General features: G+C 30.8%; 1 protein-coding gene across 1 annotated transcript; it reads right to left on the bottom strand.

Moving 5' to 3' along the window:
* Positions 1-5,611: 5,611 nt before the first annotated feature.
* LOC143070534 (M-phase inducer phosphatase-like) lies at positions 5,612-6,832 on the bottom strand. The gene has a single exon (XM_076244787.1). It carries the CDS (start codon positions 6,785-6,787, stop codon positions 5,990-5,992), a length of 798 nt encoding a protein of 265 aa, XP_076100902.1. The 5' UTR covers positions 6,788-6,832; the 3' UTR covers positions 5,612-5,989.
* Positions 6,833-15,256: the final 8,424 nt, after the last annotated feature.

Here is a 15,256-nt window from a genome sequence, read left to right as displayed (position 1 = left end):
CATGGGGTTAAATTGTTTTGCAAGTCAAGATCTGCCCTGAAATTTTAAGATGAATCCGACAACTGGTTGTAGGGTTGCTGCCCTTGAATTGGAAATTTTTAAGGAAATTTTGCTGTTTTTGGTTATTATCTTGAATATTATTATAGATAGAGATAAACTGTAAACAGCAATAATGTTCAGCAAAGTAAGATCCACAAACAAGTCAACATGACTAAAAAGGTCAGTTGACCCCTTAAGAAGTTATTGCCCTTTATAGTCAATTTTAAATAATTTTGTAAATTTTAACAAAATATTTTCCTCTGTAACTAATGGGCCAAGTTCATTATAAATTGAGATAATTGTAAGAAGCAAGAATGTTCAGTAAAGTAAGATCTACAATACATCACGATCACCAAAACACAATTTTGTCATAAATCCATCTGTGTCCTTTGTTTAATATGCACAAAGACAAAGGTGAGCGACACAGGCTCTTAAGAGCCTCTAGTTTCGCTCCTCCTTCAGCCATTATCAAAACGAAAATGAAAACATTGGTATCCAAAAATCCTAAGTGAGTTAACTCTGGTGACCGAACACTCAAACTTGAGGCTATAAACAATGAACAACTATTTTTGGATATGCAAATTAAGTTGATCTTGGTTATAAACATCTATTCAAAGTTGAGTTCACGGCAATTAATACGGTATTTTTGTTTTAAACGTAGCATTTATTTATAACGCGATGTTTATTCACATCCATACTTTCCCCAACTCTCTCTCACTCATTTAAATCCGAAATATTCTTTTAATATATCATTTCTGAAACTTGTAAGTAGTTTGTTTTTATCATTTAAAAAAAATAAGATCATCCTGCGCTTGAAAATCTTATACAGCGTAAATATACGGAGTGTATAGAAATGCGATATTAGTAAGACATGTAAGTACTTTTATCGATAATTTCAACAGTTTGCGTCTCTTGTTCTACATAAACAAGTAATGTTAAAGTATATGATACTGAAACAAAATGCTGTGTTAATATAATATACATACTCAACCCAAAACTTTCTCTGTTCCATATACATATTCATAGCGCGGTCTCTCTATATTCCATGCAAACTGTCTTGATTGGTGTCTATAGTATAGCTTAAACAATGCTCTGAAATGTCGAACGGCACCATCATTTTCGCATAGTCCTATCATAATTATCCATTGATAAAATAAGGCCAATGGAAGAGAGTTCACATACACAAAAGTTGCAATTTTAATTCTATCACTAAACTGCAACTTCTCGGTCCAGAATAACCGCCATATAGACCTAGCCATTGTACAGCAGGACCTATGCATCTCTGATCATCTCTGAATTCTAAGCCATAGCACAGCTATGATCCTGTTTCTGCTTAGAACATACTCTCCCCTTCTCGTCCAATGAAAAGTCAGTTTTTAGCCCTCTAATTTTCATAGTACATGGTTTTCCATGCACTATGAAATGCTATTATACATGAATGACTTTTCATTGTCAGTTAATTATGAAGGTGAACTCTTAATAGTTGCACTAACGAAGTGTACAATCCCCTAAGGCATTTTCCTTGGGAAAAAAGCCTACTGATTAAAGATGAAAGAGCAAAGATTAAGATGTTTTTTTTTTTAATTTTGCAAAATTTCATGCGTTTTCTAATGAAACACATATATAGAATAAACCAAAAAAAAAAAAAAAAAATGGTAAGGATAAATAAAATGATATTTATTTAATGTATATACCATGTATACCTTACATTTGAGAGAATTAGTTTAATGCCAGACTGCTGATATATAAAGTAAAGGATTGTTTTCGGAGAAACACAATACATTTAAATTTATCAATAAAAAGTAAGCCTTTAATGTTGAATGGTCTGAATTCAAATATTCATACAGAGAGTTTTTATATTTATAAAAAAAAAATCAAATTTCAAAAAGGGGATTTTCATAGCATTGTGTTGGTTTTTAAAATAAAAAAAATCTAAAGATATTTATAAAGTATTAAATTTTACCTGAAGCAGAAGAAAAACAATTTATCCTTCACAAACTATGTCAGTGCTATTTCATTTCATCCATTGAAATGTTCACTACCTATGTTTTATATTTAGTTCATTATAAAAAGTGAACTCTTATTTAGGTTTGAATATTACAATGGGAAAAGATAGTTTTGTAAGGTCACTCGAAAGTGTGAATATGTTCTAAATTGGTCAGACAATACTTGGTCATGTTTTATGAAGATTTAAGCTCTCGGCTTTGCCTTGGGCTTAAATCTTCATTAAATCGGCTTCACCTTGGGCTTAAATCTTCATAAAACATGACCAAATATTGTCTAACCTATAATTCTTGCCATTTTTGAACGATCTTGTTTATTGATTTGTGAAATCAACTCACAGTGTTGATTTATGTTTAACCATATATTTTGTGTATTGTATTTATAATTTTGGACTAATATATTAAAGGAATACTAATACAAAAAAAATCTGAATTTAAGGATTTTACTGGCAAGCATATTTATTTATAGGTAAAACGTCTGACTTGATATTGACCTGTATTGAAATTAAAAAATCAAGATCATACAATTCAGAATGTAAAATTTGATATCAAGCTACCCCAAAATCTCTATATAGGTAACACATGACCTGACATTGACCTATATTGAGTTTGAAAGTCAAGGTCATGTATCTAATAATGTAATATTTTTTATTAAATACCCATAAAATTTCTATATAGGTCACACGTCTGACCTGATATTGACCTTGTTTTTAAGTAAAAGGTCAAGGTCGTGCAGATCAGAGTGTCACATTGGTGATTTTATTAACAAAAAGTGAAGCATGACTTATACAGAAGTTACAGGTCAAGGTCATATAATAAAAAAAAAATAACTTTTATAATTTTTCACCCCAAAAAAAATCCTTTGTCCCATGTCTGATCCGATATTGACCTTATTTTGAGTAAAAGGTCAAGGTCATACAGTTCAGAGTGTCGCATTCATGATGTTATTCACAAAAACTGGAGCATAACCTATTATATACAGGTTAAAGGTCAAGGTCATACAATGATAAAATGCAATTTTAATAATTTCCCCCCAAAAAAAATTCCTTGCCCCTTTTTAAAATTAATATATCCAAAAATAAAAACTCTTTTCAAGGTGTTGGATTGAAGTAAGTGTAGTACATCTGTAAAGTGTTTGTTTTAAGTAAAAACATTACTATTATGAACAATTATATATAATCATGGTTTAGTCCCACCTTCTATGTTGAATAAAGTATTTTTCCGTATGGCTGGGATTAATAAACCATGATTATATATAAACAGTTTTAAAAGAATGAATCCTATATATAATCATGGTTTAGTGCCAACTGGGACTAAACCATGAGTATGTCTAAAATGCTATTACCCAATAGGTAGGATACAATACATGAATGACTTTTCATTGTCAGTTTATTATGAAAGTGAACTCTTAATAACTTTACTAACGAAGTGTACTATCCCCTGAGGCATTTTCCATGGGAAAAGAGCCTACTGCTTAAAGATGAAAGAGCAATGATTAAAGCAAAACGAATTTTGCAAATTTTCATGTATTTTCTAACGTACACATATATAGAATAAACAAAAACAATTTGGGTAAGGATGTAGGTAAAATAATAATTATCTAATTATATATATATATCTGACATTTGAGGGATTTTTTTTTCTTTCAAGAAAACAATGCCAGACTGCTGATATATAAAGCAAAGAATGTTTTCGGAGAAACACAAATACATGTAAATTATCAATAAAAAGTCAGCATTTAATGTTGAATGGTCTGAATTTAAATATTGATACAGAGAGTTTTATATTTATATAAAAATGTCAAATGTCCAAAAGGGGATTTATATAACATTTTGTTGCTTTTTAAAATATAAAAATCTCAAGATATATAAGTATTAAATTTTACCTCAAGCAGAAGAAAAACAATTTATCCATTCGGTTCTCACAAACTATGTCCGAGCTTTTTCATTCATGATGATTACCTATGTTTTACATTTTAATTAGTTCTTTATAAACTCTTATTAAGGTTTGAATATTACATTGGGAAAGGATAATTTTTTAAGGTCACTCGAAAGTGTGAATATGTTCTAAATTGGTCAGACAATACTTGGTCATGTTTTATGAAGATTTAAGGGCATACGATACAGTTTTGATTCTGTATTTACAAGTTGATGAAAATTTTCATATAGGCTATTTTTTACCTGATTAAATCAAATATGTAATAAAAAATATACCTTCATGTGCTACTTTTTGAGTTAAATGAGGTCGAAATTTTATATATTTGCTCAAAATTTGGATTTGTGGCCGTATTTTCCCTTTTGAAAGAAAGACATAACTTTTTTGTTTTAAAAGATAAACACAAATTGTTTTTTGTTAAATAATTTGTAATTTCTGTATTTTATAAGTATTCTAAAAATTTATGCCTTTTTTGTTCAGAAATAACTCATATTTATCAAATGGTCATGAACTGGGAAAAATACAGTAATTTTTTGCTGTATATTTATCAAAATTAAAAAAATTGCTCTATTTACAGTTTTATAAAATTTGGTCCACATAATCTCCCTGCAAAATGAAACAAAATGTCGGTTTAAAAAATGGGGGTCCATGCACTCGTTTTCGAATTAAATAAGTTTGAAAGCTAAAAATCAGTCTGAAAATGCATCTTTTCCCGATATGTCGCGAAAATAAAATTTTACGTTAGCAACGTCATTACCTCCCCTGTAACTATATCGTATGCCGTTAAGCCCTCGGCTTCACCTTGGGCTTAAATCTTCATAAAACATGACTTCACCATGAGCCTAAATCTTCATAAAACATGACCAAGTATTTTCTAACTTATAATTAAATATCGACCGAATTAAAAAGCCTTTTGACCTTGACAAGTGTCCAGGTGCAAATATTTAAAACAATTTAAAAATAAGACAAAAATTTGATAATTAAACCTATTAGAGCTAGACAGCAAATACCAATAACTGTAAAATGAATTAACATACAAAGTTATTGGTGGAGGCATTATTGTAGTTTTTGTTTATATTTATTTGAATTAACAAAATTGCAAACTGAAAGCAATCTGCACCTTTCAGTGATCACAAGTGATTCATATTACCACCTATAGTATAAGTTTCTGTCAAAAGGGTGTCCTAGCAACAGATATCTACATGCGTTGCATATTCTCCAATTGTTCTACATTGGCCAATCTTATTTTGCTATTATAGATATATCTATGACACAGGCACTTGTCTCAGAAAAAAAATTCCCATATATACCTTAATATAACACAAAGTTCTATAGGAAAATTTTTTCTGAGACAAGTGCCTGTGATCTATGAATAAGAAACCATGCTTGGTAGTAGACCGACATTGTGAGCACGTTAAAAATCTGCCTCACCATTTCGGTCCTTTACAAAGCAGGGTTCATATTCATATCACACTAATCTGTTCCTCCAGACTGTCCTGGTGTGGATGTAAGGTTTATCGCTGCCTATTAAACACCAACCCATCGTCACCTATCAAGATCAATTTGAAAACATTCTGGAAGACTGAGCTAGACTAACAAATCATCTCAAACAGATTAAGTACATAACTACCAACTTCATTCAATAGAAACTTTAATAAAGAAAACAAAACAAAACATAAACAGGAAACAAAACATGAACAGGAAACAAAACAAGTACAATAGCTTCTATTATCATATAACATTAACTAAATGATATCAGTTGCTTTGTATCACAGTTACTTTATATCACAGTTACTATATATCACAGTTACTTTGTATCACAATTACTATATATCACAGTTACTTTGTATCACAATTACTATATATATCACAGTTACTTTGTATTACAGTTACTTTGTATCACGGTTAATTTATATTACAGATAAGTTGTATCACAGTTACTTTGTATCATCACAGTTACTTTGTATTTGAGTAGCACGTAGCACTATTATAACACAAAACGTAAGTTCGTATTACAGGCGTATGGATCTTTTTGCATGTCGTCGTTTTTCTCCAGCGGTCCAAGACTTTGACTTTGCCCGAAAATGACGTAAATCGGACGAATGTTCAGAATGGATCATCGGTTTATAACTAATAGGATCGCAATACGTCGACTTTTCGTTGAAAAAGGATTTGTATCCTTCATCTAATAAATATACTTCAGGGTAGTTCAAAGCAGGATAATTTTCTTTATTCAATTCACGATCTTTACTTCTCAGGAAACGCATCATCTTAGGGCCTCGTTCTGATGAAAACTCACAATGAAAAACAAGAATTTGATTCTCTGCCGTTGGCTTTTGAAGAAGTTCCAAGACGGAGGCATGAGAATACCTGTTTTCGGCTCCTTCGATGTGACCTCCTTCGAATTCATACGGGTATCTACAGTCGATGATTCGGTAATTATTGATGACGTTTTTGTAGCTACCATCAATAACATCAGAAAGTGTCTGTGGCGAGATGCTATTCAGATCCTGGTGTTTTCCTGCGACTGTCGGGAGAGAGTAGGTTCTACTGCAATCTGCAATCAAGTCGCTGTTCACTGACAGTGTGTTGACGGCAGTCTTCAAATCGCTGCAAGGTTTGTCATGCTTGTCTACGGCAAATGCTGCTTTTACGGAATCAGCATGATGACATTTTGTAATCGGATTCTTTACATCAAGTTTCACAAAAGACATTTTGTCCGATTTTGGTTTCGTTACTTCAAAGTATTCAATGCCACCTACCATCTGGTAGCATTCGCCATCGTCTCGAAATAATTGTTTAGGGATCATTTTTGTTGTAACTGGTTAACTTGCTTCACAAAAGTCGAGATTGGATTTGACTCTGTAAGGTTAATCACGAATATTTATAGAGGACTGATATTTTGACAAATTATAATTTTACAGAACCGTGTTCACTTCATTACTCGATCATTTCATGACTAATCACTCCTTGTCGTTTGACCTTAGTTTTGACTTTTGATTAACCTTGTCAAGGATGAAAGCGCGGCTAAATAGTTTGTCAAGATTCTTAATTAATGTATAAGGCAATTAAGTAAAAGGTTCAACCGAAATGAGGATTTTAAATGTAGTGGCTGAAATATGGTCAGTTGATTAACGATAATTTTGTTAATTGATTAAAGATTTTTCCAGTTTAGAAATAATGAAATAAATCTGGTTAAATAACACTAATAATACGAATATTTTTTTTTAGAAAAAGGAGTAATGAAAGATAGCATAAAAATGTTAAAAGAAGAAAATAAAATAAAACCGTATTTAAACATTTTTGTAGATATTTTTTAGTAATTTTGTTATCCATAACGGTTTTTAAATATGCACCATGATTGTTACATGACTTAAATAAACGTTACAACTTAAATAGCGTTCAACTCCTCCCATTTACAATATTTTCAACAATTTTAAATTTTATAAAGTGGTATATTTTCGTATATTTTAGGATATTAACCCTAATTCTTAATATACAAAGAAATTTTCGTCCAATAAAAGTATGAGCTATAATCAGTTATTTTGATATTGCCAGTCTGGTCAAAACAACACACTTCGACGAAAAACTAAGCATGAAAGATTTTTCGTTGTGAGGTTAGACATTTTTTTCTTTTTTGCATGTTTGTTAAAACAGTTTTGAGTCAAAATCTTGTATTAAATTTTTTTTCATCATTTTCAAATAAATTGATATTTGACTCCATAATGTTCATTGTGTCATAATTTTGACTTTTTTTCAATTTCAATTTACCATTTTAAAAGTAATATGAAAAAGAAATCGGACTCAAAGGAATAACTGAAGTTTTCGTATTTTGTTGTTGTTGAGTATATATAATGTCGCGTAATATAGTTTTCTCTGTTTCGACTGTACATAACATTCTAAGTTTTGAACTATATAGAATGGCAAGCCGTTTTACTATTAATTAGCTTTCAAGATATCTCATATAAGATATCTTATATAGTTTATGATAAGATATCTCATATAGTTTATGATAAGATATCTCATGTAGTTTTTGATAAGATATCTTATATAGTTTATGGTATTAAGTTATCTTATAAATAGTATTATATAAGATATCGTATATGCTTTATAAGATATCGTATATACTTTATAACTTAAGATATATCATATAGTTTATAAGATATCTCATAAGATCATTACCTTGCCCCCCCCCCCCCCCAAAAAAAAGAAGAAAAAACAAAAGCAAAGCAAACAAAAACAAAAAGGGGGGAAAGAGAAAAAAAGCCGACAAAGAAAACTGACAGTGTCGCTCAGTATATTTCAAAGATTTTATTGCCGCCGAAACGATTTTACTAGCACCATTCTAAAAGCCTTAAAGAGAATACATGGAAAAACCCAAGAGATTCAAAACAATCAAAGTTAAAACTATACAAGATATTTAGAGGTTAACCTACGGCCTTAATAAATTTGATTTATGTTGAAAGTATCTTATAGATAAATTGGTTCACATCAACCTTACATTTTTAAAGATTCATGGGAATGAGGTCAAGGTCAGATAAATCATGACAGTGAGACATACATGTTCACCTTACCATTATTACCTACATCAAATAAAGTTGACCTTTTTGCTTCTAGGGTTATTGAAAAACAGAAAACGTAAAAACTTAACATGACCAATGAACCATGAAAATGAGGTCAAGGACAGAAAATACCTACCAGACACACATCTACACCATAGAATCATTCCATACATCAAGTATAGTTGACCTATAGTTCTTGTAAGACGTTTCCGCGGATTCCAGTGTCTCGCCTACTTTTGCATTTAATCGCAGGCTCAACGTAAAGACCCGTCGAAATTGCATTTAATTGAGAAATTCAACAAGACTTACCGTTATCTTGATGATATTTTTTCGTTAAATAATCAAGAATTTTCTCAAAATACTGCTGAAATTTACCCTAAGGAACTTACTTTAAATTTATTCGGTAATAACTGTCCTTTCCTGGATTTAGATATTTCGGTTTAAAACGGGAAACTACACACTAAAATTTACGACAAAAGAGACGATTTTTCGTTCCCTATTGTTAATTTTTCATTTTTAGATGATGATGTTCCTTTGGCACCATCTTACGATGATTATATTTCACAACTTGTTCGCTATGCCCGTGTCTGTTGTGACGTTTTTGATTTTAACGAACGCAACCTATGTATTACTGGTAAATTATTAAACCAGGGATATCGTTAACATAAATTACTTAAAACCTTTACTAATTTTTTCCATAGATATAAAGATTTGGTTTTGAAGTTTGGTTGTACCTGTAGAAAACTTATTTCAAACGGGATAGCACAGCCTCATTTTTACGGAAATGTTGTTAACCTTGCCCGGAATTTTAAAAAAGATCCATGTAAACTTGTCGCTCCTTTAAATAAACTTATTCTAAAAGGTTACCTATTCAACACTGTAATAAGATCATTGAATATTGTTTTTATTGGTATAAACATTGATTTTTTTATCAGTAAATTAAAAGCCATCTAAATATTACTAGTATGTTATATACTATAAGTTATATGGTTCGCTACTGACCCCATACGGATCCATAGAGGGTTAGTAAAATCCACAGGGGTGAGGCCGGAGGCCGAGTCCCCTATGAATTTTATTCACCCTCTATGGATCCGTAGGGGGTCAGTAGTTAACCGTATAACGAATTTATCGGACGCTGGACTTTTTCTGCGGCGTTTTGTTGAAAAATAAACAATGAAACACAACAACATTAATAGATGACGTCGCCATTAACGCGTCATGAACCCCATATGAAACTTACTAACCCCATACGGTCTCATAGGGGGTCACCACGTGACGGCATTTAACCAATCACAACGTGATAATTCATCTGTGGTCCGATAAATATACAAATTCATGGATCTACAATCTGTCGATACCTGTAACTTGGCATTGCACAAGGTCATGTTTTTCTCTGGCTGTTTATGACGTCTTTACACTAAATCCATTGGATGTTGGATGTGTACGGATTGATAGTTTAGTCTTAGATGCATGATTTTTTTATTAGTTGTTAGTGGCTTTGAACTAGCTGTCAGATAACTGCGAGTACTCTAGTACTCTCAGATCTGTTCATTGTGTCTTTTTGTGTCGGGATGTATAAGTACCCGGCCACGTCCACCTGTATTTTTGTCCATCTGATGAGTTAAGCCTTTTTCAACTGATTTTTATAGTTCGTTCTTATGTTGTACTGTTATACCACTGTCCCAGGTTAGGGGGAGGATTGGGATTCCGCTAACATGTTTAACCCGCCACATTATCTATGTATGTGCCTGTCCCCAGTCAGGAGTCTGTAATTCAGTGGTTGTCGTTTGTTTATGTGTAACATATTTGTTTTTCGTTTATTTTATTTTTTTACATAAATAAGGCCTTTAGTTTTTTCGTTTGAATTGTTTTACATTGTCTTATCGGGGCCTTTTATAGCTGATTATGCGGTATGGGCATAGTTTAAGAAAGTTATTAAAATTTTATAAACTTTAACCACAGAGTGAATGTGTTGTTTCTTGGCAGAAAATCTAAGTCCATTTAAAAGTAAAATACGGAAAAAAATTGATTTATTTTTTTACAAAATTTTCTTCTGGATACTATCTTATGATCATAAACAAGCTTCTGTCCAAGTTTGGTAGAAATCAAGTATAATTTTATAAGAAAGATATTAAAATTTCAAAAACTTTAACCACAGAGTGAATATGTGTTGACGCCGCCGCCGACAGAAATTCAATGTAGGATCGATATACGTCTCGCTTTTTCGACTTAAGTCGAAAACTCGTAAAAAAAACCTAACAAAAAAAAAAAAAACCAAAAAATAAGTGAGCAATGAACCATGCAAATGAGGTTAAGGTCAGACGAAACTTACAAAACTGACATGTACCCTTAAACACCACATGTAGTTGACCTACTGCTTATAGCATCTGAAAACGGACCTAATCATGTAACCTTAACCTAAGGCTTGATAACTAATCAATAAAATGCAGTTAAGGTCAAGTGAAATATGTCTGACTAAAATGTAGACGTTGCAAGGAACCAATAAACCAAATATAGCTATCGTGGTACTCATAATAAGCAAGAAATTCACATTGCAAAATAAGAGGGTAGATGCTGAAATGTCTCGCTTGCTTTACTGGCCATTGATTTTATGTTGATAGTTTCAAAAGATGAAGGTTTAATTAACTAAAAACATCACAGAAACGCTGGTCAAATAAATGCTATCAGACAGACATACATACATGTATACACCTTATATTTTTTGTTTAAAATCATTTCATACAAGTTTAGTTGACCTAATGCTTTGAGCACTCGAATAGCAGACGTACCAAATCACAAAAGCTCAACATTGACCAATGAACCATGAAAATGAGGTCAAGGTCGGAGGATACCTGTCAGATAGACATATACACCTTACAACCAATCCATACATCAAATATATTTGACCCAATATTGTTTAGGTCTCATTTAGTGATATATATAATTCATGTGTTTAGGTCTTTTACATTCTTGGCTTTTTCAAATTTTTGGGTTTTTAAAAGTGTTCTTGACAAAGGTATATCTAAACCAAATGATCCGCAGGGCGCAGCTTTATACGACCGCAGAGGTCGAACCCTGAACGGTTGGGGCAAGTATGGACACAACATTCAAGCTGGATAAAGCTCTGAATTTGGATTGTGATTAAATAGTTGACACAGCATAGGTTTCTGACACAGAATGAATGTGGTCTAATGAACATCAAAAAATTGTTTTGCTTTTGAGAAATTCACTATGCTGTTAAATATTAATCATCTAAAAAAAAATATTTGAAGAAATTTTCTTTTTAATTTCTGAAATCTGAAATGAGAAAAATTGAACCCCCCAATTTTTTTTCACCTCCCCCTTTCCCTTATTCCAAAAATGATCTCAATTCAAATTTCTAATGGAGTTTGCAACAATAACTACTCATTTAAATACATCATAAAGTATTAAAATATAAAAAAAAAATAATATTAATTAATAGTAACTTCTAAAAAAATAAATGGGAAATGTGTCCAAAGGGACACAGATGATGCCCCGCTAGCATATAACGTTATAAAGGGACATAACTCAAGAACTGTAAAAGTAAAGCTGCCAAAAATTGAACTTAAACTGAGTTTAGAGGTAGTAAGCATTAATTATATACACATTTCTTAAAAATTTAGTTGAGACAAACTTAAGTTAAGAAGACAGAAACGAAAAAAATCTTCAAGTTTTCCACTTGTAAAGGGGCATAACCCTAGAATAGTAATCAAAGTGCTTGTAATCACTGAATGGTTAAGATTGCTTTAATTTATCAGTTGGTAGTAAAAGTGAATATTGCATTGTATATTGTATATAGCATTGATTTAAGTTGATTCAACTATTATTCTGGACAAAGAAAGATAACTCCAATTTTCAAAGAAGATTTCATAAAGCATTGGTTTTAAGTGGTTCAACAACCATTCTGGACAAAGAAAGATAACTCCAATTTATTGTCTTGAGACTACAAAAATGCTTGTTTTTGGCCCCTTGTTGCCCTGTTACCCTTAAATTATATCCCAACCTTCCACTTATGGTATTAAACATTGTGGTACAATTTCAGAACAATTGAAATACTTATACAAAACTTATTGTCCTGACACTAGATAAATGCTTGTTTTGGGCCCCTAATTCCTAAACCTTAGGGACCATAACCCCCAAAATTAATCCCAAACTTCCTTTTTTGGTTATAAACATTGTGTTAAAATTTTATTGATTTCTATTTACTTATACTAAAGTTATTATCTGGAAACCATCCTTTTTTCAGACAACGCTGACAATGACAAAGATGTGATAACAATATAAAAAGAGATTTGGACGCATGAAATAAAAAATTGTTACTTTTTAATTAAGGACAAAGGTAATATAAAATACCAACTACCAGGCATACAGAATGGAGTATCAAAAATAATATACTCAGGATAAGGATAACACTAAATACCAAATACCAAGCATGTAGGAGGAAGGACCTTATATTCTTTATTCAGGAAATTTAATGACCAAATACTAAATATTTTACATATTTGTTCTCAAGCATCACAGAAGATATGTTAATTGTTGAAATGTGCATCTGGTGCAGCGAAATTTGCACTATTTATATTATTAGGTAGGACATTATAACAAATGAACAGGGCAAACAATTTGGATGATTTGCTGCATTTGCATATTTATTGCTATTTCTTTAAACAATCTGTCTAAATGAGAATAAAATAGGACAACTATATATTTTAATGTTATATAGAATTAATATGCCATTACTAAAAAGGGGAAATGGCCATCCCACAGCATAAAAACAACAGAGTTTAATAAATTTTATTGTCAAATATTGAATAAATACATTTCATTTTCATTAAAGAGTATCTCTGTTTATAAAATATATCATAAAAAAGGAGACAAAATGCCAAGGCACAGTCCAATTTATATATATAACACACGTGATAAAACATAAAGATATAAAAAATACTTTGTATAAAATATTATGGTTGAGCACTAAAAATAATTGGTATTATCTACTATGATATGTTACTTCATGAACTTCAATGTATTAAAATGCCAAGTTTCTTTTCTGTAATGAAAGTCAGTTGCCACTGCAATCAACTGACAATAAGTTTTTATATATTCAATATATTAAATATATAACAAAAAAACAGATTAATAATAGTGACTGTTGTTACACTCCCAATAAAAAATCCTCTTTTGCATGATTTTATATGTACTTTTTAATTGGTTTTGTTAAATTATAAATAACCTTATAATTGTAGTTACAGCTGCCATGTTGGTTTCAGGTAGTTTGCAGGGTCACTGAACAGACTTGGGCTGTTCAATAAAGTTTTTATAAGAATTCTTTGACTGTTTTATAAATTTTTCTGTGTCATTTTGGTCTCTTATGGAGAGTTGTCTCATCGGCAATCATACCACATCTTCTTTTTTATATTGATAATGTTCTTTATGAATCACTGACAGTTTATAATGTATTCAAATTTATTTAGTGATTTAAAAAATTGTTCACCCCAGATAGACAACAGAGATAAGCTGATGGCAATAACTCATGAGGTCCTGTTCTTGATATTTTATTGACAAACACACTAACTGTGGTGTAAAAAATTAACATGTGTATACACAGTGTACATGTGTAAAAATAATAATACTCTTAACACTTAAATGAAGAACAATTACTTATTTTAACCTTGTTACAAGTAAAACATATTAAAAAAGCCTTACTATATAGATCATCTATATACTTAATATTTTCTTGGCACAATAACTGTTAAATCAAAAATCAACAAATTCTTATAAAGCTGCAACACATACTTTTTGAATCACCCAGGCTGGTCTGTGTAAAACAGGCATGGGGTAATCATAATCAGGATCAGCTGTAATCGATTACATTTTGCAGTGTAATACTATGTAATCAGTAATCATGCCATTTCTGATTACAAGTAATCATAATGTAATCAATTACATGGCAAAAAAACAGGTTTAATCATGATTACTTTAAGATTACATTCATATGATTACTTCCTGATTACAAATCTTGTACATATATGAAAACAGTTTTTGATAGACAATACATTGTACATATATGAAAACAGTTTTTGATAGACAATATAAAAATGTAAAGCATGAATGAAAATCATGAAACTAGTAAATACTATGTTTTATTTTGTTAACAGTTTACTAAAGGAATTTGCCTTCCAAGTGTTTGTGAGATTGAGCTCTTATGGTATAAGAATATGCTTTGAAAGCATTTTTGTTCCTTGATTGAACACTTCTGATATTAACTCCAATTTCATATAAGTTGGCCCAATATTTTGATAAAGTACATTGAAATTCAAAAGCAGAAAACAATTAGTTCCAATTTGAATTTGATGGTCGACATAAATGCATGAGCCCATTTTATTCAAAATGGAATTTAAAACCAGATTTAATTTTTTGACAATTTAAATAAACTTTGTTTTCCATAAATATTTTGATAAATACTGCATGTATTTAAAATTTTCAAACAAATATTGACAAATAACCACTTATAACTTTATTGATATTGCAATTAAGACAAAGAGAAAGGACACTTGTCTATAGCTTTGTTTCAAATTATACATGTTACACTGTACTTGTCTAAATTCTTTTAAATAAGATGAATAAATTATGGCTTTAAAAAATTTAACTAAAATTAGCTTTTTCCTGAGGATAAACAGTTATAAAAGAAATTCTTAAAAA

This window comes from Mytilus galloprovincialis, chromosome 4 (genome assembly GCF_965363235.1).
Source record: "Mytilus galloprovincialis chromosome 4, xbMytGall1.hap1.1, whole genome shotgun sequence".
Lineage (NCBI taxonomy): Eukaryota > Metazoa > Mollusca > Bivalvia > Mytilida > Mytilidae > Mytilus > Mytilus galloprovincialis.
This window is presented reverse-complemented; position numbering and strand designations above follow the sequence as displayed.